The sequence below is a fragment of the Lycorma delicatula genome, chromosome 6 (assembly GCF_047948215.1).
Source record: "Lycorma delicatula isolate Av1 chromosome 6, ASM4794821v1, whole genome shotgun sequence".
NCBI lineage: Eukaryota > Metazoa > Arthropoda > Insecta > Hemiptera > Fulgoridae > Lycorma > Lycorma delicatula.
This window is the reverse complement of record NC_134460.1, coordinates 156,342,034-156,368,691: the sequence shown is the minus strand read 5'-3', so window position 1 is coordinate 156,368,691 and position 26,658 is coordinate 156,342,034. Positions and strand designations below refer to the sequence as shown.

The window sequence follows — 26,658 nt, the reverse complement described above, 5'->3', positions numbered from 1 at the left end:
ATATTAACCAAATACATTAGAAGATATTACTCATATATTTGTATATAAATATGAAAAAAAATAATTAAAATTAAAAAAAAATTTTAAAGCGTATGTAAAATATTTTTAATAAACATTTATACAGTTTTGCGTGTACGAACGCGCGTGTATTCGTGTGTGTGAGACTGATATTTTGATTCTTTATTGTAATAAATCATACTTTAAAAAATTAAATCTTTATCATAAGTAATTCAGACCTAATCTTGGCCAACCTATAAAAATGTAATCAGTTTCAATGAGCCACTAAATATTTATCTCTTTGCTACAGTTTCAATGAGCCACTACATATTTATCTTTTTGCTACTACTGTTGTTACACGTTCAGTTTTATATTTACAATATTATTAAGTGCTTAAAATATTAGTAAAACGTTTTGGTAGTGACAATTATAAAATAACGTACACTATACGACTATACATTATTACTAGTTGCAACTCTGTTGGTTATTGTAAGAATAAAATAGATTTCCGTACTTATATATTACATTTTATAACATATACGTTTGTTCTTTACTAATACTGGGTAACGATAATGGCAAAAACATCAAAATTCCGTGCATATCTTGCAGCAATGATCGGTATGTATTTTTTTGATGTCTTTTTTAATTTGAAAGCGAAAAAAATTTATTAATTTAATCATGCAAAATTCATAATTCAATGATACAGATTTGAAGAAAAAACAGTAAAATGATTTAATCTTTTTAAATTTAATTAACTCATAATTATAAAAATCTGGCTGATCGGTACGTAATATTATTTTATTTTATCAATACGTGTTATTTTATTTAAAAATTAAACTAATTTAAGATTCATGAACGGTAGCTCTTGCACATTAGAAGAAAACATTTTGACTTAATAACGAGTAAAAAAACGATTAACATCCTCAAATAAATCAAAAGAAAATCAGAAACGAAATTTTAAAATTAATCTTTTTACATAACACATTATTTTACATTATGCTCATTATTTTTTTTTTATTTTAAGTATGTTACTGCCTTATAATATTTATAAAATAATCGAATTTATGTGTTTAAAAATAAAGTTACATTCGGTATTTTTGTAGTCGCAAAAACCAATTTTACGATCTATAAGATATAATTAATAATTTTTAAAAGTAATTTTTAATTTTGATATTTATACTAGATTTAAAAAAAATATGTTTAACTATCGATTGGTTTTTCTTTTTATTTAATAATTAGGCTCACCTTTTCGTTACAGGATGTAAATCCTACAATTTTTTTGCGTATATATGGAGTTAACGCATTAATTTAGTCATGAACTAGAAACGTTCATTTCCTTAAATTTATGTAAACTTTTAACGAAGTTTGAAAAAATTCCTTTTTCAGAATAAAACTAAATTAATTTATCCTAGTGACATATTCGACGGGTCGGTATTAACTTTAATATTAAGCACAAATCTCGGTAGTGATGGATTATTAACGATTTCATTTGTTGTTTCAGTGTTTCCGGTTTAGCTTTAATTGATATCAAGTAATTATCAAACTCCAGTCTGCAGCTTCTTTCTTTCTTTCTTTTTCCTGTTTAGCCTCCGGTAACTACCGTTTAGATAATTCTTCAGAGGATGAATGAGGATGATATGTATAAGTGTAAATGAAGTGTAGTCTTATACATTCTCAGTTCGACCAATCCTGAGATGTGTGGATAATTGAAACCCGACCACCATAGAACACCAATATCCACGATCTAGTATTCAAATCCGTGTAAAAATAACTGGCTTTACTAGGACTTGAACGATGTAACTCTGACTTTCCAAATCAGCTGATTTGGGAAGACGCGTTCACCACTAGACCAACCCGGTGGGTAGTCTGCAGCTTAATGAGTTATATATGTACATCGTTTTTTAATTATTCAAATTTATCATGTTATTAATTTTGTTTTCCCCAAATAGCTGTATGTGAACTATCCTAATGTAGATTTGTCTGATACATAATTGTCGGTCACACTTTAAAAAATTATTTATATGCGTTCTCGAAACCTTTAATTGGTATCTCTTGCCTTTTTAATCCGAGATTACAAATTTCAAGATCGGATGTATTCTACATCCAGCTGTCAGTAGTTTTATCTAATCTTAACAATATAAAAAAAAGAACAAAAGACGAAATTTTTTACCAATCTACAACTAATTATTGAAACGATAATAGTGGGAAGAAGAATTTTTTACAATATGTTTATTGTTCCCTTAACGCCCTTAAATCGTTACCTTCAAAGATTGTACCGAAAATAAACAGTATGGGCATTCAGGTGCGGTATCCTTACTTGTATAGGTGGTTGTATGTGTGATGTTAATTGCAAGTTTACGTTCACAGCTGTTAAAAACAGTACAAAAAACAAATACAAAAAAAATAATTACGCAATTTAATTTTTTGTATTCATTTATTATACATATATCTCTTTTCATTATAAAAAGTATGTTATTTTCATTATCTCAGCTTTTAATATCATGCAAAAATTATTAAATTAAGAAAATAAATAGAATGATTCAAAAATTGTAAACATTCTTGATTAATTTAATTATAGAAGAGAGGGTAAGTTGATATTACTTTCCCTTATAGATGGCGTTATAACAAAGCTATAGCTCTAGAAAGTAAAGTATTGTAATCGGTCCAATTTGGGCATATGCGGTTTTCACCGGATCTTGATGTTTTGACACCAAAAGAACCCAAAAAATCGGATGGAAATTTTCCTGATTAATATTCGTATGTACTGTGTTCGGTATTGGCTTTTAAATCACCTTATACCTCTACCTCTACCTCTAGTAGTTCAGTAGAACTACTGGAGTAATTTCGACCAAACTCGATCAGACGACTTCTAAATATGGGGCATTGAGCCTTTAAATTTTCAACTTATAGGTCAAAGGGGGTGAGGCAGCAAAGCAAGGTCACCCCTCAGTATCTGAAGATTTCCCCTAATTAAGGTTATATTTTTCTTAGACATATTTGTTAACAGTTAAAAAATAACAAATCTACAAAAAAGTTTTTGCAAAATCGCATAACCTCAAAAAATCTTCTAAACTACTGTTATGTTGTGACGTCACAGATAAGCGGTAGAATTAAATAAATGAATAATATTTAAAGTGTAAAAAAGTAACTAGTATGGCTGGGTCTAGAAATCGATCGCCCGCCCGGCTGACTCGAAACCTGGTGCGTTCAGCATCGTGGCTACATCAGTCTGCGGACTGTACAAGCGAAATTAGTTCTATGTAAATTGTGAGATTACAATAGTCTAGTTAGTGCTTACCTTTGCCGCTGGTACCGCCATATCCGCATGAAGTAAATACAGTATTCGAGCGTAGTTTAGTTAGAATCGTTGAATTAAATAAACGAAAAAAATATTCTTAATAAATATTTTAAATTAAGTTGTGTATGTAAACCGTGTATCAGAAACAACTCACAGTTGTAGGACTTTCTTGGAACGCAGCTTTTGCCGCGTGACGGGAAAATCTTACAAGTGTGTTGTAGGGTTTTTTCACTAATTGGCGTTTTTATGATTGCATAAATTGAATTTTTTGATTATGAGTTGGAGCTAATGGAGCGTTTCTTAATTAATTTTGAATTCTGATTATTTTTAAGCCTTTACCCGATTTTCTTTAAATGTCTTCGGCGATTAATTTTTTTTTTCGTGGGAGGGGGTAATAATAATTATGTTCAATGTGTAAAGTAATAGTCTAATTTTTTTTTCGTTTAATAATAAATTGTTATTTTATAAAAATTAATTTGAAGAGAATTTAAAAAATGAATTTAACTTTCTATAACTATTTTATATATATATATATTATATTGAAGTATAGTAAGCTGTTAGTATTATTTCAAATTTAAAAAATAACAGAATTAAACAACAATCAATCTGCGCTTTATTGTTAATCGAAAAAGGACTTTTCGCAAAACACTATTTACTGTTCCCATGACAATCATCGCCGGCACAAAAAATAAACTTCAGCTCTCCTAGAAGAAATCGGTTAGAAATTGATCAATATGTCGTCTCCAGAGCCCACAATTCACCGTCCTATGTATGCCCGTGACTTCCTTACCGGAAAAAATCCTACCAAATCTCAAATTTTTACGTTTACCATAACTTTTCCGCAAATTTATATATCGCTAAAAAATTAATTTATGTCATGATATTTTGCCTGTAACCCTCATTTCCCTAATTGCCGGTATTATTATAATCGTAACATCTCGTTCAACATAAATTTGCATGTTCCTGAAATATTTAATACCTTAGGTAGCGGTATCAAAGATCTGCTACATTTTATCTCTGTTTTACTATTTTCATTCTAGTGGTTTGTATTAAGTTTAAATAAAATCCACGTTTATTGAATAAAAAAAAAAATTGCAATTTTACATTTATTTCTCAACATCGCACTGAGGAATATTACATAATTACAATATAATATACAGAATGTTTCTAAGATGGTGGGATGGCTATACTTTTTCGGATACTACTTGTAAAACTAAACAAAAATATCCTTAGGAAAAATGGTAATTTCTCCCTCGTTCTCCCACTGTCCCCCATTTTGTTATTTTTATATAATAATTTATACCTCAAGGTCGGGTAGACGAATCACATTAATATTGATAATAAAATTTTAAGATTAACAAAAAATCTGACCTTAAATACCTTTGCAAATTACAAAATGGCGGCCATGTTTAATTTTTCAATCCATTATATCTCCATAAAAACTTGTTTTATCAAAATTTATGTTATTTACTAAAATAGTAAACCTTTTATTTTGAACAAAATGAAATTTTATTTTTTTTAAATAAGTTAAAAAAATAGTGGAGTTATGGGAGAAAATTGATGTAATCTTGTATCATAATTATTAATCAATTATTGTGAAAAACTTATTACTTAATTTGATACTAATTTACAGTACTGAAATAAACAATAAATAAAAACAATTAATATTTAATCGAATAGAACGTAAAGTGGTGGACATGAAAACAGACACATAATTACAAAATCAATTACATCATTACATTTCTTTTCTCTACAGCATTTTTATAATAAAGTAAAATTTTAAATATAACATACAAGCCTATCATCATTTCAGAAAAGATATGATTAACTTCGATATTATTACTTTTTGGGCAGTTGTAATTGCGTTGATTCTGTTTGAGTACTTTTAAATAAACATTTATATACGTGGCGAAGATTAAACGATTTACAAATCAATCCGGTCTCGAGTACAACGAACTTGACAAGTTTATTAATTGTTCAAATTTTTTCTGCAAATTATTAGATTTTTCCCAATTAACTTATAAACGACTAGAAATTAATAACATTATAAAGTCAACTTGTATGTTACCTCATAAAAAATTATAATTACGTAATACGCAGTCATAACATTAAACATTATAGCTCTCTCCTTAAGTCTCTCTCTCTCTCTGGAGAGAGAAATATATATATATATATTATATATATAGAGACATACATATATATATATCTTTTTAGTATCGTATAACTTGGCAGACCATATCTGTTTTTTTATTATTATTATTATTATTATTACTATTACGAGAAATTTGTTAATTTTAAATAATTACGAAATATTATTAATGGAAAAAAGAATTTTATTACTACGTTTACGGTTGCTGTGATAACCTTATCTTTTTATTAGGTTACCTTCAAAGATTGTATAGAAAATTAGCTACTTATAAATAGGACTGCATTGTAAACAGTCCAGCCGTACACTTACACTTAGTTAAAGCGTCGGTTATTGTAAAACGTTTCTTCACGTTTCTGTAATTATATTAAATCAATAAAATTGCTTCATTTCATTTAATAAGAAACACAATGCCAAAAACATCAAAGTTCCTTCCATGTATTGCTGCATTAATTTGTTTTTTTTTTTTTTTTTACATTTCATTTTACTGTCGTTTTATTTATTTTACAGACGTTTCGTAGAAAAGTATTCTATTACTTTCTTTCGCATGATAGGAATGGAGAATGAAAATGAATTTTCTTTACGTTTTGCGGTATGAGGAGTCGAAATACCATTCTTTATAAATCGGAGATTCCTTATAGCGAAACCCCAAAGGTTTCCCCCTCTTCTCATTATCAACCGAACTGTCGGCTGGATTTGGCAGGACGGGCGAACGAGATTTTTTGTACTATCTAACTTGATGACATCATCCTATTATTAATAACACGACACATCTGTATATAAAATGAAAAACACTTTTAGAATCTTGTTACAATTTAATTGTGAACTAGTGCGTGCCGCGTAAAGTTAATTTGTTATACTGGTCTGTATTCTGGTTTTTCATTTGTTGAGTGCATTATCCAACGTATAATATTGTTGTAGTTGTAATTTAATATTAGTGAATATTTATTTTCTTGCATATTTTTTGTGTTCTCCGAACAATTATGGAGGGTTTTATGTCAAAATGTAAGAGATGGAGAACTCTCTATAGAAAAACTCGAGAAATTATTCGGAACGTTAATCAGCTTATGGAAAGAGAGACCAAACAGTTCCAAGAATAGGAGACTCCAACCGTAGTCCTATGAAAAAGTGTATAGAGAGAAGTGCTGTTGCATGTGGGTTTCGACCAGAACTGTTAAAAAAATTTTAAAAAATGGGATGTCGGAGGGTGAATGTTCGTTTCAAATCCCCCAAAAAATATTAACGGGAAAACAGAATTACTAATTTAGACCGGTTTCGATATAGTCAGGCGAATTGTTTGCGATTTCTATTTGCAAGAAATAGTATTCCCTATAACTAAACTATTTGTAATAAACTGAAAGAGGCTAATTAGTTTTCAGGTTGGTGTATGGAGCGTCAGGAAAATATTGAAATCCTTAGGATTTCGATTGAAAAAAACCAAGAATAATAGAAATATTCTCATCGAAAATGATAAAATATGATAACAAAGAATACGTAATTTAAGATGTATTAAACATTACATATAAAAAAAGTCCCGTTATGTAGATTAAGCGTACATTTTATCTTCTCATATGATTACGAGTTCCTGGTCGGACAATTCTGGTCAGGACATAGATCATCCTATGAAAGGGAGACCGAGCGATAATCGTGCCCGATGGCGGCGAAATGGGGTTCATAAGCAACGTTCTGCCGGTATGGAAAAGTAGTAAGCCAATTGAGGATTATCACGACAACATGAACTCCAAAAAATTCATGAAATGGATGAAAAACAAACTCCGTCCACATCTATTCTCGCGATCAGTTGTATTCCTGGATAATGATGGGTATCATAACAATCAATACGATAAAGCAGCTACAACAAAATCTAAGATATCAGAAACAGTATCTTGATTAAAGGAAAAGGAAATACCGTTTTATTATAAAATGCTTAGACCGGAACTTTACAAATTAGTTCAGTAACTGCACAGATCAAGGTGAAATACGTTTATTTTGGATCACCTTCTGGAATTTCACGGTGGAATTTATGCGTTGAAATCTTTTAATAAAATAACGATGCGGGTTTTTTGTCACGTTACAGATTTAATTCTCACAGTTCTCAAAATTCTTGTTCTTTGTTTTAGTTTTTTTTTGTTATCATTAATTGGAGCGCGGGCATCGATTTAATTTTTATTTCCATATTTTATTATTAGAAGGATTAAACGTTCGGAGAGTGAATAGAGATTTTTGATGTAGTTTTAAATTTTTTCTTGTTATAAAGTCTGTTTTCAAATGTTGCCTTTTTCATTATTCTTTTTCCCTTAAAAATTCCTATAATTTTCTGAATCTTTATAGTTTCTTCCGTGAATCTTGTTTCTTATATGCAAATTAAGATTTTTTATTCATCTAAAATTTTGATTATTTTTTTAAGTTTTCCGATTTTTAACACGGAATTGATGTCTAATGTTCCAGCGAGATATTTGCGTCAAGTTTCTAGGAAACGAATTCTTTTTTGCATGTCGGTTTAGGCGTTCCAGAATCCGACGCTCCAACGCATGGCTTGGTGCTGTGTTGAATTTTCTTTTCGATTACCAGCTGAAATATATTTTCCAAACGTTTCCTGAGTACGTGTTTTTCGCATGAAATTTGTTTTGGAAAACATGTGTCGTTACAAAATTAAAACCACGGTTGTAATCCTTACAGTTTTTTCCTCTTTAGTTCAGAAAAGGATTTTAAAAATTTTCAATCTATCAATGGCCACTTTGTAGAGGAACACATCTCTACATTCATTCCTCAATCATTTCCATTTACGGAAAAATTTGGTACCGCCGTATTTTCGGCGCAGGAAAACGACACCAAAAATTTATTGAAATCTTATTATAGTTTTGTTTTTTATATTAAATATATTATTTGGTCAACTTATAATTTCAAGAAAATTATTAAAAAAATTAAAAAATCTGAGTTTAAAAGCTTAAAGGCATCATTCATTTATGTTGTAATTATGTGTTAATTATACTTGTATATTTTATCTTAATAGTTCTTTACAGTTTCAGATTTGTACTGAAATTAAAATAAATTAAATAAAACTTTTTATATCCTCTAATAAAAAAAAATTCTTACTTATATTACATTTTTAATAGTTAACTAAATACCTTATTAATCGATTGATTTCTGGTAATAAAATATTTATTTCATTTTTTTACAGTTTTATTATTAATCAGTAAACTTCCAACATCACATTCAATCGGAATTAACTCCTTAATAATAATTATGATTAATTCATTCATAGTGAAATATTTCAACATTATCTTTATTTCGGTTTGTTGGTTTTTTATGCAATATATAAAATTCTCTAACTATTAACGTAGTAATTCAGCTTGCAGTTTAAAGAAATACAAATTGCGAGCTAATTTTTTAAGTGCTACGTGTTTTACGAAATGTAGTTGACCGTTTTATTTCGGGGCTGAAGTATTTGCAATTTAATGTTGATATATCAGAAAGGAAACATCGGTGTTATCATGAAACTGATATTTCTGAGTGAGGTTTTGTATCTGATACATGTGGATACATGATTGTACGGTTAAACAAACGTAATAGTTATCATAACCTGTTTGTTCTTTCCGAATTATTGAGGTTGGAAAAGACAAAAATGTTCTCCTCCCCTTGTTATAATCGAGTAACTTTTTTTCCTCCTCCCATACCTAGGAGGGTGGACCAGCTAATGCATTTCACACCCTCAGAGTTTGCCTTTATCTCTAACCTATCGAGACCCCGCGGGACCCGGTTATTCCGTTCCCTGCGGGGGTCGTTCACCCAGTAGACCGGGACTGGGTCCTTTATATGCCTACCTCTAACCGTACCCCCTCTCTAGGGAGGGATCCAGCCGGGTTTCGGTCTTTTTTTTATTACCCACGAACTCAGGGGGTCCCCGGTCAATCATCAAGAGTGGTCCACCACAGCGAACCACCCTCTCATGAGCAGAGCTGCCCCTGTAAGACCCTACCTCCAGGTTGTCCCGTTTCACTCAACAGCGTCTCGTTCTTTAGTCTTTATAATATTCGTGATAATATTGCTACGGCGTTCCATTCACGATGCCCCTTTAACATGTATTGTACGGTATTATCCGGTTCAGTCCTTGAATGGCTCATGTGTGCCATTCAAGTTCGTCCCACCGATGACACAAGTATATTATGTGTTCCGCGGTATCTATTTCTTCACAGTATTGGCAAATCTATAACCAGTATTGAGTAACCTTAACGTAACACAAATGTATGTTATGTATGGATTCCAGAACTTATGTTGATCGTCTAGTGTATGACCGTAGTATAGCCCTTAGAGAATTTCATAAGTTCATATAATTTATTTATATCGACTTTTCTGGAAGTAGTAGTATATTCTCCAGAGACGTAACAAAACCATTCTTATAAATATTCTTGCTTGATGGTCCACTACTTATTACGTAAAAGAAAAAAAAATATAAAAATTGCGTCATATTTAGAAAAATCATACTCTGATAGAACACACAATCCAGAATATTTAAGTGCATGTTCAACGATCGACAATAGTATTTATTGTATTAAGAAACAATATTTTTTAAGATCTTTGACCGACAGTTAAATGACTTAATAATGATTTAATTGATACGAGCTGAGAGCAAATACATTTCGTAGCGTACAATGCAACATTAAACATATTGAAATTTTAATAACTTTTAAACGTGACATGATGAGGCGTTTCTAAATACATACTGGTATTGTGATTCAGTTAAAAAAATAAAATACAGAACTCACATCTCCTTATCTTTTTCAACGTTTTACTTTCCAATGTTATATAATTTAAAATATTAATTACATTTTTAATTGTTCTAAGTTTTAATCTGTTTTTTAGTTTTATTTTTTTCAGCAGCAAATTTAGGTAACAAATGATTACTTCTTAAAAATTTGCTTATGTTAATTTTTTTTAACGAATATACAAAAAGATTTTCTGAAACTCCTTTTATACCTTTAGATTCGATTTATTACGAAAGAAAATTATTAAATTTCTTTATACGCGTAGCAGAAACTATGTTATTTGTGAAGATAAGATTTTAGTAAGCAGTATCATCTGCAAGATTGTGCGAGCGCATTTAATCGTACATATAACTTAGCTTAAAATTCTTATATTACCGAGTAAGTGTACTCCGGGGTGCTTATTGATATTTTTCATCTTGTACGTTAAAAGTTCTAGTTTTGATTAAAAATTAAACAAAGTATCTTTACTAGAACCCTATTAAACATTGCGTATCATAAAACAAACCTTTATAACTACTTCATATATTTTAGGAATGAATTATTAATGACAGACAACATTTTGTTGAACTTAATTTCATATAAATGATTTAGAATGTTATTCGAAGATTATTTTAAACCTGCGAAAATTTGTTTTCTTATTGTAACAAAATTATTTATATTATTTTACTTACATTTTGAATTTTGTGATATTGCCTAATATTTCACAATTTTTGTATATCCATAACTTTTCCAAATATATATTTGTACGAAACTTCCATCATTTTTACGTCTAGATAACGCTGTAGCAGAGCTACATGTCTAGAAGAGCCTCAAACAAGAGCGGTGGGGGGACGGAGCTTCCCGATGAAGAGATCAGTAACTCTAGAGGTTTGAAAGGGCCGCAGGGAAGCGCCGGATGTGTGCAACTCACATTCAGCGCTGATAGGTTACGAACGGGAAGGGTAGCTTCTAAGCGGATTTGAATACTAGATCGTGGATACCGGTGTTCTTTGGCGGTTGGATTTCTATTAACCACAGATCTCAGGACCGGTCGAACTAAGACTGTACAAGAATACAGTTCATTTACACTCACACATATCATCCTCATCCATCTTCTGAAGTATTATCTGATAGGTTATTAGCGGAGGCTAAACAGGAAAAAGAAAGAAAGCTTCTCAGCGGATGGGCGTGTCAGCCATCCAGAAGCGGAGGTCGGCGTGCTTCTGATGGAGCTGGGAACACCACGTTGGGACGCCCTTGGAGGACGCATGACAGGGGGGCAGAGACGATTGCCACGACTCCCTGAAACGACCGCGCATTATTTTTCGGTAGCGGGCCGGTGGTGTTGGGGGAGTTTAAAAAACAAGTCGAGAAGGGAAAGTATTGTAATCGATCCAATTTGGATATATGATCAAATTTAAGTTTTGACACTTAAATTTAAACCCAAAAACCAAAAAACCGGATGGAAATTTTCCAGATGTTAATGTTCGTGTATACGTGTATGAGTTCGATGTTGACCTCTGAATGACCTTTTATCTCCAGAACTACTAGAGCGATTTTGATCAAACTTGATCAGATTACATTATATATTGGTTCCATTGAATTTTCAGATTAAAAAGTCAAGGTCATGCTGCAGAGCAAGTCTCGAGATTTTGCCTAATATAGGTCATATTTTTCTTCGGCACATTAGTTAACAATTAAAAAATAACGATATTAACAAGAAAAACGTTTTGCAAAATCGCACTGCGTCCCAAAAAAATGTTGTTGTAATCATCTGCTATGTTGGGACGTCACAGGTAAGTGGCAGAATTAAATAAATGAATAATATTTAAACTGTAAAAAAGTAACTAGGTTTGGCTGGGCTCGAACTCCAATCGTCCGATTAACTCGGTATCTGAGGCGTTAAGCCTCGCGGCTACACTAATTCACCGACCGTACAACCGAAAATGTTTCTATGTAAGTTTTAAAATTACATTAGTTTAGTTAGTGCCGACCGTCGCCGCTAGTACCGCCACACCCGCGCGAATTAAATACGGTTTGCGCACGCGCTTTGGTTAGAATCATTGAATTAAATAAACGAAAAAATATTATATTTAAATAAAATGATAAATATTTTTAATTAAGTTGTGTGTGTAAGCCGTTCATCAGAAATAATCCACAGTTGTAGGACTTTTCCGGTACGCGGCTTCAGCCGAGGGACGGGAAAGTCCTACAACTGTATTATCAGCTTTTTTCCTTAAAGTGATAAATTTTAAAATGAAATTTACCGATTTTTTTGTTATTTTCTATCTTATTCACTTTTCAAGTGTTTCATATATAGAACCGGAAGAGTTTGATTCTATAACATATTTATAAATCCAAAATTTTAGTCCTATAATCGATGATACAAAAAATTTTATGAATTAAGATAAAGTATTTTCTAGGTTACGGAAAAATATAATTGTTTTATCCGTATTTTATGTACGGGGATAAATTTACATTGTACATTTAAATTATAGATCGATTAAAATTCTCTTCTATTTTAGTTTTTCTTTTAAAATAATAACATTTATATCAATTATGTATTAAAAAGAATATATTAATTCTATTTAATTATAATAATAAAAATTATAACGATTATGAAATAATAATAATAAATAATAGTAATAAACGTTACTGAATTTGAATATATATTTATAACTAATCCGTTATTTCCTATCTGTGGTAGCATATTAACCGGCTGTCGATATAACGATACACGATAGTAGAAACTTAATTCTATTTGCAAATTAGGTCCCAATATAACAATAAATCACTTTTAATATTGATTATCGTTACGCTGCACCTACATTATTTACTCGAATTTATTAATACCATTATGTCTTCATTAATTTTATTAAAAAAAAGATTAACTTTTCTTGTAATAGTTTAATGATTTATAATTTTATTTGACGATAAGTGTCAATAGTAATTAATTTTTTTTTTAATCTACTGAAAGTGAGTGATTTATTTTGAAAAGTTCTTTATTATTATTATTCTTTTTCAAATGTGCTCGGTGGGCCGCAGATCGAGGGACACTAGAGGCGGATCTCGGAGCACTGAGTCCCCACAACGTGGTTGCGATGATGCTCCGTGACCTGAGCGGCTGGGAAAGTGTAACCAGTTTCGTCGGCAACATTATCAGGGCCAAAAAGGTTGACCTGGATAGTCCTGAAAATTAGGTAGCACCTAATCAGGCTAGTATAAGAGGACTCGACCGGAAGTAATGAGTTAAACGGTTCCGGGTTGAGTCCTGGTAGAAAGGGGGTTGGTTTTAGTCGGTAGTCTGCTGATAGTGATTGGATAATACCATCAGCGGGAGCCCGACACTCCGTGCGATAATGCATTTATTATTAAATACGTTTTTTTTTTGTTTTTTTTTTCAAATAAGCATATTTCAAAAAGGATTTAACCATTAGATTACGGATACATAAGGTGAAGATATGGGTAAATTTACTTTATTTATACATATGGGTGACTTTACTTTATTCCTGAAATAACAACACTTTACTGAAGGTTAGATATACGTAGCTGTTGAAAAAATCTAATGCAATAGTATCATCTCAGTTATCCATTTCTTTGCGTTGTGCTAGTTATTTCCGAAGAATACAATTGAGATGTTAGAACATGTTTATTTTAATGATGTGGCTTGGTTTCACTTATAATAGTCAAAATACTACAATGATGTGGTGAAAACACACATTTCACGACTATCATTTCATATGTAACACTGATGTTTGGTGTGCAATCTTCCACTTACGGGTAATAAGGTCGTTTATTTATTAACTTTAGAAAATTTTGGACAGTGAAGTTTTTTATGACCTAATCCTAAAGAACGGGCTTTCCGGTATGGATATCAAAATTAGAAACGAAGACATCGATCGAGAATGTTATTTTCACTTTTTTCTGTTTAAGAAAAACAGAAATCCGGAGGCTAACTGAAATCCTTTAGAGAATGAATGAGGATATGTATGAATGTAAATAAAGCCTAATCTTGTACAGTCTCAGGTCGACCGTTTCTGAGATGTGTGGTTAATTGAAACCCGACCACCAAAGAACACCGGCATCCCTGATCTAGTATTCAAATCCGTATAAAATTAACTGCGTTTACTAGGATTTGAACCTTAGAATTCTTGACTTAGAAATCAGCTGATATGCGATGACGAGTAACCACTAGACCAGCCCGTTGGTTTAATATTATTTTCAGTTACATCGTCCTACTTGTAACATTGCTAATGAAACGGTAGCCGTTTTGCAAATTTAACTATCGATCGATCTCGAAATATTTGCGGCCACCACCTACCTACAGATAGATTTCGACCTGTAAGTAGGTTGCTGGTCCATAGATTTCCTTCACTGTTCTTTGTATTCATCTCAGTAGCCGCTTCTCGAAAGTCATCCAAGTAGGTGACACCGGAATGAAGGTTTCTTTTTCTCGTGATTCCAGCGCGAGAAGCTGGAATGATGACCGTAAATGAACTGAGTCGGATGCCTACCTCGCATTAACGTAGACATTTGGCTATCTTCATTCGAGAATCACTAGTACTCTACGGCAGTTTCATAACAGACGATCTAGTACAAGCTAGATTGTTGCTCCCCCCACCCACACCCCACCAAAAGAGCAGGGCAGTCGACCATCATATGCTCATTCGACTGCACCTTAAACAATAGTATGTTTTTTTATTTTAATATTTGTAATAATAAATTTATCTCTTCATTATTTCTTTCTAATCTCTCATCTATAGTTCTTATTAATTCAATCGAATTCCTTGGGCCTCTTCTATGTACCTTAGGCCTAAATCTATGAAGTTCTTCCATAACCGTCTGTTTTATTGAAAGCTTTTATTTAACTCGCTTTAGGAATATTCAAATCTTGCAACTGCTATATCTTTTGATCTGTCGTATGAAAATCAATGAAATTTGGTACACGTATGTAACTTCCATGACAATACAGCACTACGGTGTCGGAATTTGATATGACCAACCTCCACTTCCTCACGCACAACCACTACGCTAAATTCATGCATTTAGTTGAAAATGTTCATTTCTCATGAAATATCGTATGAAAATGATTTTAATTCGGTACATGCATGTAACATCGATGTGTAAAAATAAATATTTTTACTTTTTTTTTAGTCTTAAAAAAAATACAAAAATACAAAAAAACAAAAATTTACAAAAATATATTTGATTACACTAAAAAATTATTTTTTTAAAAACCTTTATATAACTAAAATTAATATTAACATTAATAAAAAAGCGAATTAGGAAAACCATCTAAAAAGTAAAAAATAAGACTTAAATGAAATTGAGAATTTTAAACAAAAAAATATAATATATATATATGAACTCATAAAAATGCACTGAAAAGTAAAAAATAAATTATATAAATATCTAATAAATAACTAATAAATAAATGTAATAATTATTCAATTTTAAAATTTAAAAGTAATGAAAATATTTAGTTAAATAAAAGCGTGGCGTAGTTTTATAATTTATTTAAAACAATACATTTATTTTTACAACAATAATACTTATTCGATAACATTGTCATAAAAACTGCGCCACGCTTTTATTTAACTAAATATTTTCATTACTTTTAATTTTAAAATTTAATAATTATTACATTTATTTATTGGTTAATTATTAGATATTTATATAATTTATTTTTTATTTTTCAGTGCATTTTTATATGAGTTCATATATATTATATTTTTTTGTTTAAAATTCTTAATTTCATTTAAGTCTTATTTTTTTACTTTTTAGAGGGTTTTTCTAATTTGTTTATTTTTTTATTGATGTTAATACTAACTAATATTAGTTAAATAAAAGCTTTTTTAAAAAATAATTTTTTATATGTAATCAAATATATTTTTGTAATTTTTTTTGTTTTTTTGTATTTTTTTGTGCTTAATTTTCAGTTTAGAATTTTCAAAAAATCTTTGCTAAATTTGAAATTAAACTAATTGTCCTGTAATTTTGATTCTTTACTGCACATTTCTGTTTGAACCTTAAAAAATTTATCGTGATATCGTGATCTGACGTGTGTGCGCGTCTTACATTAGTTAAGTTTTTAAGATGCTGAAACTGTATTATAAATTTTCTAAAATGAAGGTTTACAAATATCAGAACTTACGAATCTCTTTATTCTCAATGAACTTCTCGCATTCAATGATCTTCTCGCATTCTAAGAAATTTCAGTGTACGATGATGATATGTTGAGAAATATTTTAAAATATCTGTACTGTGTACTTGTACTATGTATTTGAACATTGACTTATAAAAAAATAAATCACTATTACAGTTTAAACAATCTGTAAACAACCATTTTATACAACAGTAGGTCTGTGTGATGTAGTTTATATTCTTTTAACATGATTTGTTGTCTTTTCTTTTTTCATTTCCTTTTGTTTTTATGTAGGATTTTTAGTAGCATTATGCACATTTTACTAGTTAAATATACAATGAATCTAACTATAGAAACTTTACCGAGCTAACTGGGAATAAAATACACGAGAGACCGTTTTAAACTCGTTTAATCCAATAAATTTCTCAAGTTAAACTTAAATAACTTAAATCGATGATATTGAAGAATGTAAAGCAATTATCGCTTTACTACTACCCTATTTATGAAGCAGGTCTTTTAATATCCATCGTTACTTCGCTTTTCGCTTTCAAAATACGTATATGCGATCCCTCTTCCGTGCTTCCAAAACAATATATATTTAACTTACATCCTCTAGAGTCCGATTTCCGTCGCCCTTTGTGTTCCGTCTAATAATTTGCATTCCTAGCTCTTGTAACAAAGTAATATTTATCGTTCAACGTGTGACTCTACTTGTAACACAACAGTACTTATCGGATCAAAAACCTCAAAAGCATACTGTTTTTAAAGTCGTTCGACTCCATTGTTTACAAACAAAACGAAAAATTAGAATGAATCTAGTAAACGAATTAAAATTTAATCATAGTATTTTTTTTTTTTTTTTAATAATCGGTCGTTTTACTCAATTTTTACTTCATATTCTATTCAAATATTACAATAAAGTTATTCTTTTTTAAGTTAAAATAGAATGTTATTTCAGTATTATAAATGAACTAATACATAAAAGAAGAATAATCTGCATAATACAATTAAATCCGATCAGATTTCCTTTAAAATAAATAAACAATTAATTAACGATTAATTAATTAAATATCAACTAAACCAAAAAACTTCGATCTTTTTAAAATCACTTTTTTTTCAATTCTGTACAAATGTATACGGAATAAAAGTTATTATTTAACTGGCGTGTAAACTGCACATTAGGTAAGGATTGAGAATAGAACTCGGTACATATGTTTTTTAATTTGATTAACATGAAAAAATTAATTATATTACCCAATAATTAATTTAAATATATGATGCATAACTGTGTAATATGTCTTAGATTTCATCTTAGATCATATAATATCCTATATTTTTAAATCTATTACGTAAACGTTTTTATCTTTTCAGTTTGATTAAAATTTGTTTAACTTTAATCTACAATTATCTGTAATTTCAGTTAGTCTACTTTTTTTTTTGTCTTCAGTCATTTGACTGGTTTGATGCAGCTCTCCAAGATTCCCTCTCTAGTGCTAGTCGATTCATTTCAGTATGCCCCCAACATACTACATCCCTAACAATTTGTTTTACATATTCCAAACGTTGCCTGCCTGCACAATTTTTCCCTTTTACTCCTTCCAAAATTAAAGCGACTATTCCAGGATGCCTTAGTATGTGGCCTATAACCGATCTTTAAAAAAAAAAGCCCATCAATAAAACAGGTCCCGACTGCAAAGTGATTTTTTACATATTAAAAAGATAAATTAATTAGAAATGCAAGTAAAAAGGTTTTACTGATAAGTAAATAAAATTTTAATATTTATATATATATATATATATATATATATATATATATATATATATATAAAAGTAAATGGATTTAAAAACGTAGATATATAAAATTTTAATATTTATATATATATATAAAAGTAAATGGATTTAAAAACGTAGATATAAATTCGAAAGATAGATAGACAGGTAGATAAATGTAGATACAAACATGGAAAAAAAACATAAAACTAAAAAAAGAGACATCTTAATCTCAGGCCACAAAATTTAGACAGTCGTAAAAAATATACTGTGACAGATATCAAAGTCAACGTACCTCTGTTTCTGGTCAACGAACAAGTGGTCTATTTAATTGCGCCTCAGTGGCGCAATCCCAATCGACTACAATGATACTTTTTAGATTTTTTGTCAGTAGTTGCTCCTATTACTTTTATTCTATAAAAACTGTCAGAAATATACGTTTAATAATGTTTAGTAAATATTATTTATTTTTTAATATTTATTATTATTTTTACTTTCTTTTACAAGTACGAGGTATTATTATCGCGAAAAATTTTAACGGAAATATTCATTTTGACCAACCGTGAATCCATTTTGACTAGTTTCGGCGTGACATCGATACGTACGTACGTATCTCGGATAAGTCAAAAGCGATTAGCCGTAGGATGTTGAATTTTTGGATTTAGACTGTTGTAACGTCTAGTCGTGCACTACCCCTTTTGATTGCAATTGACTGGATCAAAAGTGTCCAAAAAAGCCCAAAATCTAAAATATTTGGATCCTGGACTTTTCTTAACTGCAGTAATAAGCCCTCGTTGACAATTTTTCAACGATATATCATAAGTGGCCCTTATTATCATCGGTTCTAGAGTTATAGCCAAATAAAATTTGAATTAATGAAATATTTTGATCTTAAAAGAGGAAGGACATCGGTTCGAATTCGCCTTCAATTTCCTTTGTTTTTTTTTAGATTTTTTTTTAATTTAAATGTATTGATCTATTAATAATAATTAACCTGTGATTGTAAAAAAACTTTTACGATAAATAATAATTCAATAATAATGAAAAAAATATTAGAAGTTATTAATGAAATAGAATTTTATGTACTTTTAAAAATGTTTATTGGTAATTTAATAGACGTACAAAGAAGTCATGTGGTGTCCACATCAGATTTTTATTTTAATTGTTGTTGACCCAGAGCGGACCACGTAATGCGCCGGGCAGCTGTGCGCAGCGCACGATCGATTCATTCGTTCCAACGATTTATACTTCTTTATATGTACGATTTATATAAAATTATATTTATGTTTTGGGAGTAAAAATGGATAAAATTGGGGTTAAAGATGTGTAACTCAAGAAATAGCTAAAAATGTTAAGAATTTTGAAGTTTTTTTAGTAAACAGTTTTGTTGTTGTTAGTACGGTAAATTCATGATCGTTATTTAATTATAATTGGTAAACACATTTTACCAAATCATGTGTAATGAAATAATAGCCGTGTAACATTTTCTAGTATTTAATTAATAGGTAGTTTAATAAAAATTACATTATTTAATAACCAAAATTATTCGTAATTACATCAATAAATTGAGGTTCAATTTACCTATTCTTTAAGAAGCTATCTGTTTATTATAACTGAAAAAAAAAAACGTATCGTTTAATTTATAATTACAGATATATTATTTTTTTATTTATAGAAATAACCTTAATACTAATTAAATATCTTATACTCATATATATTGATCGGCTGTTTTCATTGTTGAGGATGGAAGAAAATAAATGTATGACGATATTCCGGTAAAGACCCGGTTCATTATTTGAAGTTCTCTAGATGAGTGTACCAAGTGTAAATATTTAACCGGTGACAAATATGAAACTACCACAAGATGTAATTTTACAGAAGTTACATTTCAATTATGAATGTAGTAAACAATGTATTTCTTAAAAATAAAGTGCAATAACCCCTTACAAAAAATAATTTAATAAAAAAGTTTTTTTTTAATTATTTTTGTTAATTTTATTTTCTTAATTTTATCTTTTAAGTTAATTGGTTTTTATTATTTTCAGTTGGATATTTGACATTGCTACTTTTCCCTTGGTTTTTACTTTTTAAATTATGTAAAATTGGCATTTGCTTTATTCATTTTATCCATAAATTTCCAAAGTAATATCAAACAGTTCAGGTAAACTATAATTATTAATGCAGACTAATTTATCTAACTTATAGGCGTATCCATCTAAAGAACTACACTTTAACCTGGCATATGGATCGGACTAACGAGGATAATCCCGTGGTCCAATCTTAACATCTTTATCAAGACTTTCTCTTAACCAAAACTCAATCGTACGTGTCTACCTTTTTTTTTTTTTGAAAATGGACTTAATTTTTTGAAAACACAGTAATTTAGTCATTGTTTTTTTTCAATCAATTAACATTTATATCATTATTATTAATTAACTTTGCCTACACCTGAGTGTAGTTGTACTGCTTGTTAAAGTTATTCATATAACAGATCACAAATAGTTGGTAATCTATAACGGGGCATAATTTTTCAACAGCTAACCTTTTTCAAAATAAAAGGATATTATCCTTTTACAATTATAATAAGCTAATGTTACAAATCTTTTCGTTCCCAGAACGCGGCTTTGGCCGCTGACGGGAAAGTCCTACAACTGTGTTGTTAGCTTTTTTTTTTGTTTTCTTGTTCTAATATTCCCCCAATACACATTGCGCATATAATGGACGTATCTTATTACATCTCTTGATTAATAGTCCAGGATTTTTTATCTTTACTTTAAAATGCTAGATGAAAGGCAGTATCGAACAATCAGTTTATAATCTCACCTCATTACATTTCGGACTGCCTATCTTCAACATACAAAAGGGTATGTTCAAATAGTAAGCGTGAAAGAGTCATCGTTGTCTGTTGTCCCTTTTTCGGCGGATTCCTTTCTGCAATGTTGTCTCCATCTATCCTGTCTCCTTTTCGTTCCCAAGTACTTTCCAACCTTCACCTCATCTATTATCTTCATCCTTCTTTCTTCTTCTGTTTATCCTTCCTATGCAGTTCCACTTCCTCTAACCATCTGTTTCTTTTTCTTTTGTGTACTTCCCGCATAATAATTCTGTTTTTCATTCTGTTCATTACTTCCTCGTTTCTTACTTTATTCGTTCATCTTACTTTCTCCATCCTTCTCCATCTACAGCTGAAAAGCCTTGATAAATTCTGTCCTCCTTCTTCATTCTCTTCATTCATGATACACTTCCGTACAACAAGATACTCCGTAGGCTACCCTCTTCCTTAACTCTAATTTCATACTTTTAATACGTAGTAATTTCCTCTTCTTAAAAAAGACTTCTTTTGGCATCGTTATACTTCCTTTTAATTCCATTACGCTCTTCCAGTCCTCTGTCATCATAGTACCCAAATGTTTATAATTTTTTATTTATTCTTCCTTTACTTGTCCTTACTACTAAATCCTCTTTGTTGTATGTAATTTTTTTCTCCATTCCTGTTAATAATTTTTGAACCGCGTCTGTACCATCAATTAGAATTACCAATTGTTTTAAATTGTATTGAGCTTTAGCTTTGCTCGACATTATATTCAAGAATATTTATTTACTTTTTGGCATTATATTATTTCATTATTACATAACGTGTAGTGAGCATGTGCTTGCCTGAGCACGTAAATGTGAGCGAATATACGCCATAGAGTATTTGTTATTATATATTTCAACACATACCAACAAGTATCCACTACAGTAGTAGCTTTCTGATATAAAATGTCCGTCCATTAGTGAAGTGTTTGGTGCTTCAGTAATCTCTGATCATTGCCTTCTCGATTCAATTTTGCTCAGTGTTTGTTGAAATGCATTCAGCTGTTTTCATTCTAACTGACTGAACGAATACTAAAAGGGATAGCATTTTGGAAAGGGAAATAATCTGACCGTTATTAGACCTACTGTTCAACATATTTCAAATTATATTAATCGATCGATATTCAACGTTGTACAAATCTAAATAGCCTAAATAAAAATAAAAAAATTATTAACATCACAAAGAATCCATTGTAAATTATACTTTTTTATTAGTAGTTTTATACTAATAAAATAGTTTGATACTAAACACTACTCGATGAATGATGATGATTCGCATTTAAATAACATAATTTTAATAAAAGTATAATTGAAATGAATATAAATAAATTAAATTTTAAAATAAAAAAATGTAATTTTATTAAAATAATAAGTATTTAATACTTAATATTAAAGTTTAAGAATACAGGTTCATCGAAAAAGGTTGAAGCAATTTAAAAAAGTCGTATCTCAGAAACTACTAGATATAATCAGACGGGTATTTTTTTTTAATTCACCAACTCAAAAAGGTTTTTACATAGATTGTTTCAATTTGAGCTTCGTTGGTCGCTCTGCACACATCCGGGTGATAATCGACAACTACCCAGGTCCGTTGGATCATCGCAGGCATAACTATGGCGATAGAAGCGATGATCCGTTATTTTTAATGTTGTACATCCCTGATTTTTTTCACTGCAGACAATTTTTTCAACGTAACCCCTTCATTGAAATCGCGTCGAACGCATAAGTTAAAGTGCGAAGGGCACCGTCTTGTTGAAACGTTACTTTTTTGTTCAGTTTGGTCAACTTGCAGGAAAACGTACAGTTGTAGCATATCTAAATCAACATTCCCTGTGATAGCAGGCCCATGATAAAAGAATGGGCCAATTAGAGGCGTTGTGCCTTTGTTCGCAACAGCTCAAGGAAACGGCCGGTCACGTATAAAAACCTTGATGATATCCCGATTATTTTGCACTACCAATTAATACTTAATCTCAGTTATGTAGGGAGATATAAATTTTTTTTTTTATTGTGCAACCTTTTTCGATGACTCCGTATATTAATTATAAATTTACTGTTTTTCTAACTTGGCAGTTTCTAATTGGCTGTATAGTATAAAATATCTAATCCGATAATATATATATATGTATACAATTTGTATTAAGAACAAGAGCTGTTATTCTACGTCATGAATGTGATCAAGTTGTTATTCGTAAACAAAGCCAAAGAAAGAAAGAAAACGCAAAAAACTATCCAAAAGAATCTACTGAACGCGTAGATCCGTTTCTACACTGTGTAGGATAAGATATAAAGAAATTTTCTTGCACAACTGGTTCATCCTTTATACCTTACGGAAAGGACAAGTAAATAATGATAGGTTTACTAGTGCGGCTGGCCTCCGTGGTGCGAGTGGTAGCATCTCGACCTTTCATCCGGAGGTCCCGGGTTCGAATCCCGGTCAGGCATGGCATTTTCTCACGCTACAAAAATTCTCATTCATCTCATCCTCTGAAGTATTACCTAACGGTGCTCCCAGTGGTTTAAAAAAAAAATTAGGTTTATTGTTGCGCTGATGTAGCAAGCAAAATATGTAGCATCACTTTGTTATTGAACTATTACAAACAGAAATACTTCTTTTTTTTTTTGTCTTCAGTCATTTGACTGGTTTGATGCAGCTCTCCAAGATTCCCTATCTAGTGCTAGTCGTTTCATTTCAGTATACCCTCTACATCCTACATCCCCAACAATTTGTTTTACATACTCCAAACGTGGCCTGCCTACACAATTTTTTCCTTCTACCTGTCATTCCAATATTAAAGCGACTATTCCAGGATGCCTTAGTATGTGGCCTATAAGTCTGTCTCTTCTTTTAACTATATTTTTCCAAACGCTTCTTTCTTCATCTATTTGCCGCAATACCTCTTCATTTGTCACTTTATCCACCCATCTGATTTTTAACATTCTCCTATAGCACCGCATTTCAAAAGCTTCTAATCTTTTCTTCTCAGATACTCCGATCGTCCAAGTTTCACTTCCATATAAAGCGACACTCCAAACATACACTTTCAAAAATCTTTTCCTGACATTTAAATTAATTTTTGATGTAAACAAATTATATTTCTTACTGAAGGCTCGTTTAGCTTGTGCTATTCGGCACTTTATATCGCTCCTGCTTCGTCCATCTTTAGTAATTTTACTTCCCAAATAACAAAAACAGAAATATTATCGGTGCGTTTAGGTATATCCTTACGTACCAGAGCCCGTTCTCTGATATTTATTAATTATGACCCCATTATGTTTAACGTGAAGGTTGTAATGAAACTTATTTTTTCTGTATCTCTTAAATGTTTATCTCAAGAATGAATCAGCATCGGAATTGATTTTTTGTTAATTTTCTCAAGCAATTTTTCCTTAAATGTTCGTGCTTCTCTGGATCATATTGCAATCTTGTTAACTGTATTAAAATTTAAATCTTTATGTTATCACTACATTGTTTTGTATGATTTATCTTCATATATTTTTCTAAGCAGGCGATTCTCAAAATTAAACAAAACACGTTTATTAGCTCCTTACAAAACAACTTGTGATCTCCTTTTAACTTTATGAATGTATTTTATATATATATATATATATATATATATATATACAGCAAAGTAGACGTAAGCAGATAAAAGTTTCATAGATCTACTGGATATGAATATATTCAGTACACGTACTTTTAATTTAGTAGGAGTATAATAGTACAGTAATGTTAATGTGTAATCTTCCCCAATAGTATAATACGTGCACCATAGAATATCAGTAATCACGTCGGATCTAAAAATTACTGTACATTACATGCCGCATCATATCATAAAGTACCAACAGAAGCGAAGTTGGGCTCTGAAAGCCAAATTCTTTCAAAAATAAAAAAATTATATTCTTCTATAACATCGATAACTGTTTAAAAAAATTGTGATTATTCAAGAAAAACCGTTTAACAATAAGAAACCTAAATAAAATTTATAGTTGATATAAGTGATAAAATGTTGTAATTTTAAGTTACATGAATATCATTATTATATAATAATTTTTATCTAAAAAGCTTAATTGAAATTATAACTTATTCAAAATACACAGACTCTTAAACGTCAACAGCAGAAGCCTTGAAAAAAAAAATACTGTTCGGCAGCCTTCTTAGACATCCAACAGGCCTTTTGTTCAGGTTTTGTACAAAACCTTGGCAAAGCCATCCTGGCTTTTTGTACAGATTATAAATAAGCCTTCCTCAACTATAATAACTTATTCTATGCGGCTACCTAGAAGGACGTTTATCTCAGGTGAAATATAACCAGGAGTGTTCCACGTTCTTCGAGATCAAGTCGGTAGTTCCTCAGAGCTCTATCTTGGGGCCTGGGTTATATTCCATTTTTACTGTAGCCCTTCCGACTTCGGACGAGGTTACTGTCGCTTCCTTTACTGATGACACAGGTTCTTATTGTTGATGCCAGCCTAACTATAGCATCAAACAGTCTATAATTTGAATTTGATTTAATTCAACAGATTGTTGAGTACATCGATACGCTTATCCAAACAAAATCGAATTCACTATGAGGAGAGGTGAGTGCCTACGAGCCCAACATGATGGCGTTTTAATTCCTCAAACTAAGAGTGTGAGGTACCTAGGTCTACACATCGGCCGTCACTAATGTGGAAAGTTCATATAAGAGAGAAACTTGAGATAAAGCTCAAGAAAATGTTTTGATTTTGGGCAGACGTTCTCGTTTGTCCTTGTTTAATAAGCTGCTGATATACTCAATAATTCTAAAACGTATCTGGACATGTGAGCTCCAACTGTGGGGCACTGCAAAAAGAAGCTATTTTGACATCTTACAGCGGTTTCATAATAAGGTAGCGAGGTATATAATAAAGCTTTACAAGAAACAATGAGACCAGGATTATTCAGGATTAAGGTCTGTGCGGAAGATAAAACAAAATTTCTGTTCAAAGTACGAACAAAGGCTTAACTGTCACACAAATCGCTTGGCAGTAAACCTACTAGACAATTCAAATGATATTAGAAGGTTGAACCGACTGAACGTTCTAGAGCTATAGTGTTTTTAGTTAATTCGAATGTAGTAGTAGTAGTATTGTGCATTATCTATTCGACTTTTAATCTCAAACTATTTAAATTTTTTTTTAATTTTTTGCATTTCCATTTATTATCTTATCTTCTTCTTCTTATTATTAATTATTATTTTATCTTATTTTGAGTTCTGTTGTTTAGTGGTGTTAAGTGTCATTTATAATTGCTAACTGTATGAGTTTGGCATAAAAGCTTTTGTTATACTAGTGTATAATTTTTTAGGAGTTTCGCTGAGAATTTTTTATCATGTGAATTTCTTAAATGTAATCCAATTTACTATAGTAAATTGGATCATATTTTGTTTTATGTAAGTAGAAACAAATTATGAACTAATTAAAAAAAGTAATAATCTCCGTGGCAGAATGGAGCGTCTCGGCCTTTCATCCGGAGGTCCCAGGTTCAAATCCCGGTCAGGGATGGCAGTTTTCTTACGCTACAAAAATCCATTTCCAGATCCAACGCAGCTTCAAGCTTATGTGGCGATATTAACAAGCAGAAAAATAATTATAAGTTGTCTTTATATGAAATGATATTTAATATTTGGATGATCTTTTTTTTGGTAGGATATTTTCATAATTAGCCGTTTTAATTTAAAAT

The 26,658-nt window shown here is 30.6% G+C and overlaps 1 protein-coding gene across 1 annotated transcript in view; it reads left to right on the top strand.

Moving 5' to 3' along the window:
- Positions 1 to 357: 357 nt before the first annotated feature.
- Positions 358 to 26,658, top strand: part of LOC142326399 (facilitated trehalose transporter Tret1-like) — a 73,505-nt gene continuing 47,204 nt past the window's right edge. Inside the window, exon 1 of the mRNA XM_075368875.1 lies at positions 358 to 615. Within this exon, the coding sequence (XP_075224990.1) occupies positions 570 to 615 (46 nt within the window). The 5' untranslated portion in view covers positions 358 to 569. The remainder of the gene's footprint in view (positions 616 to 26,658) is intronic.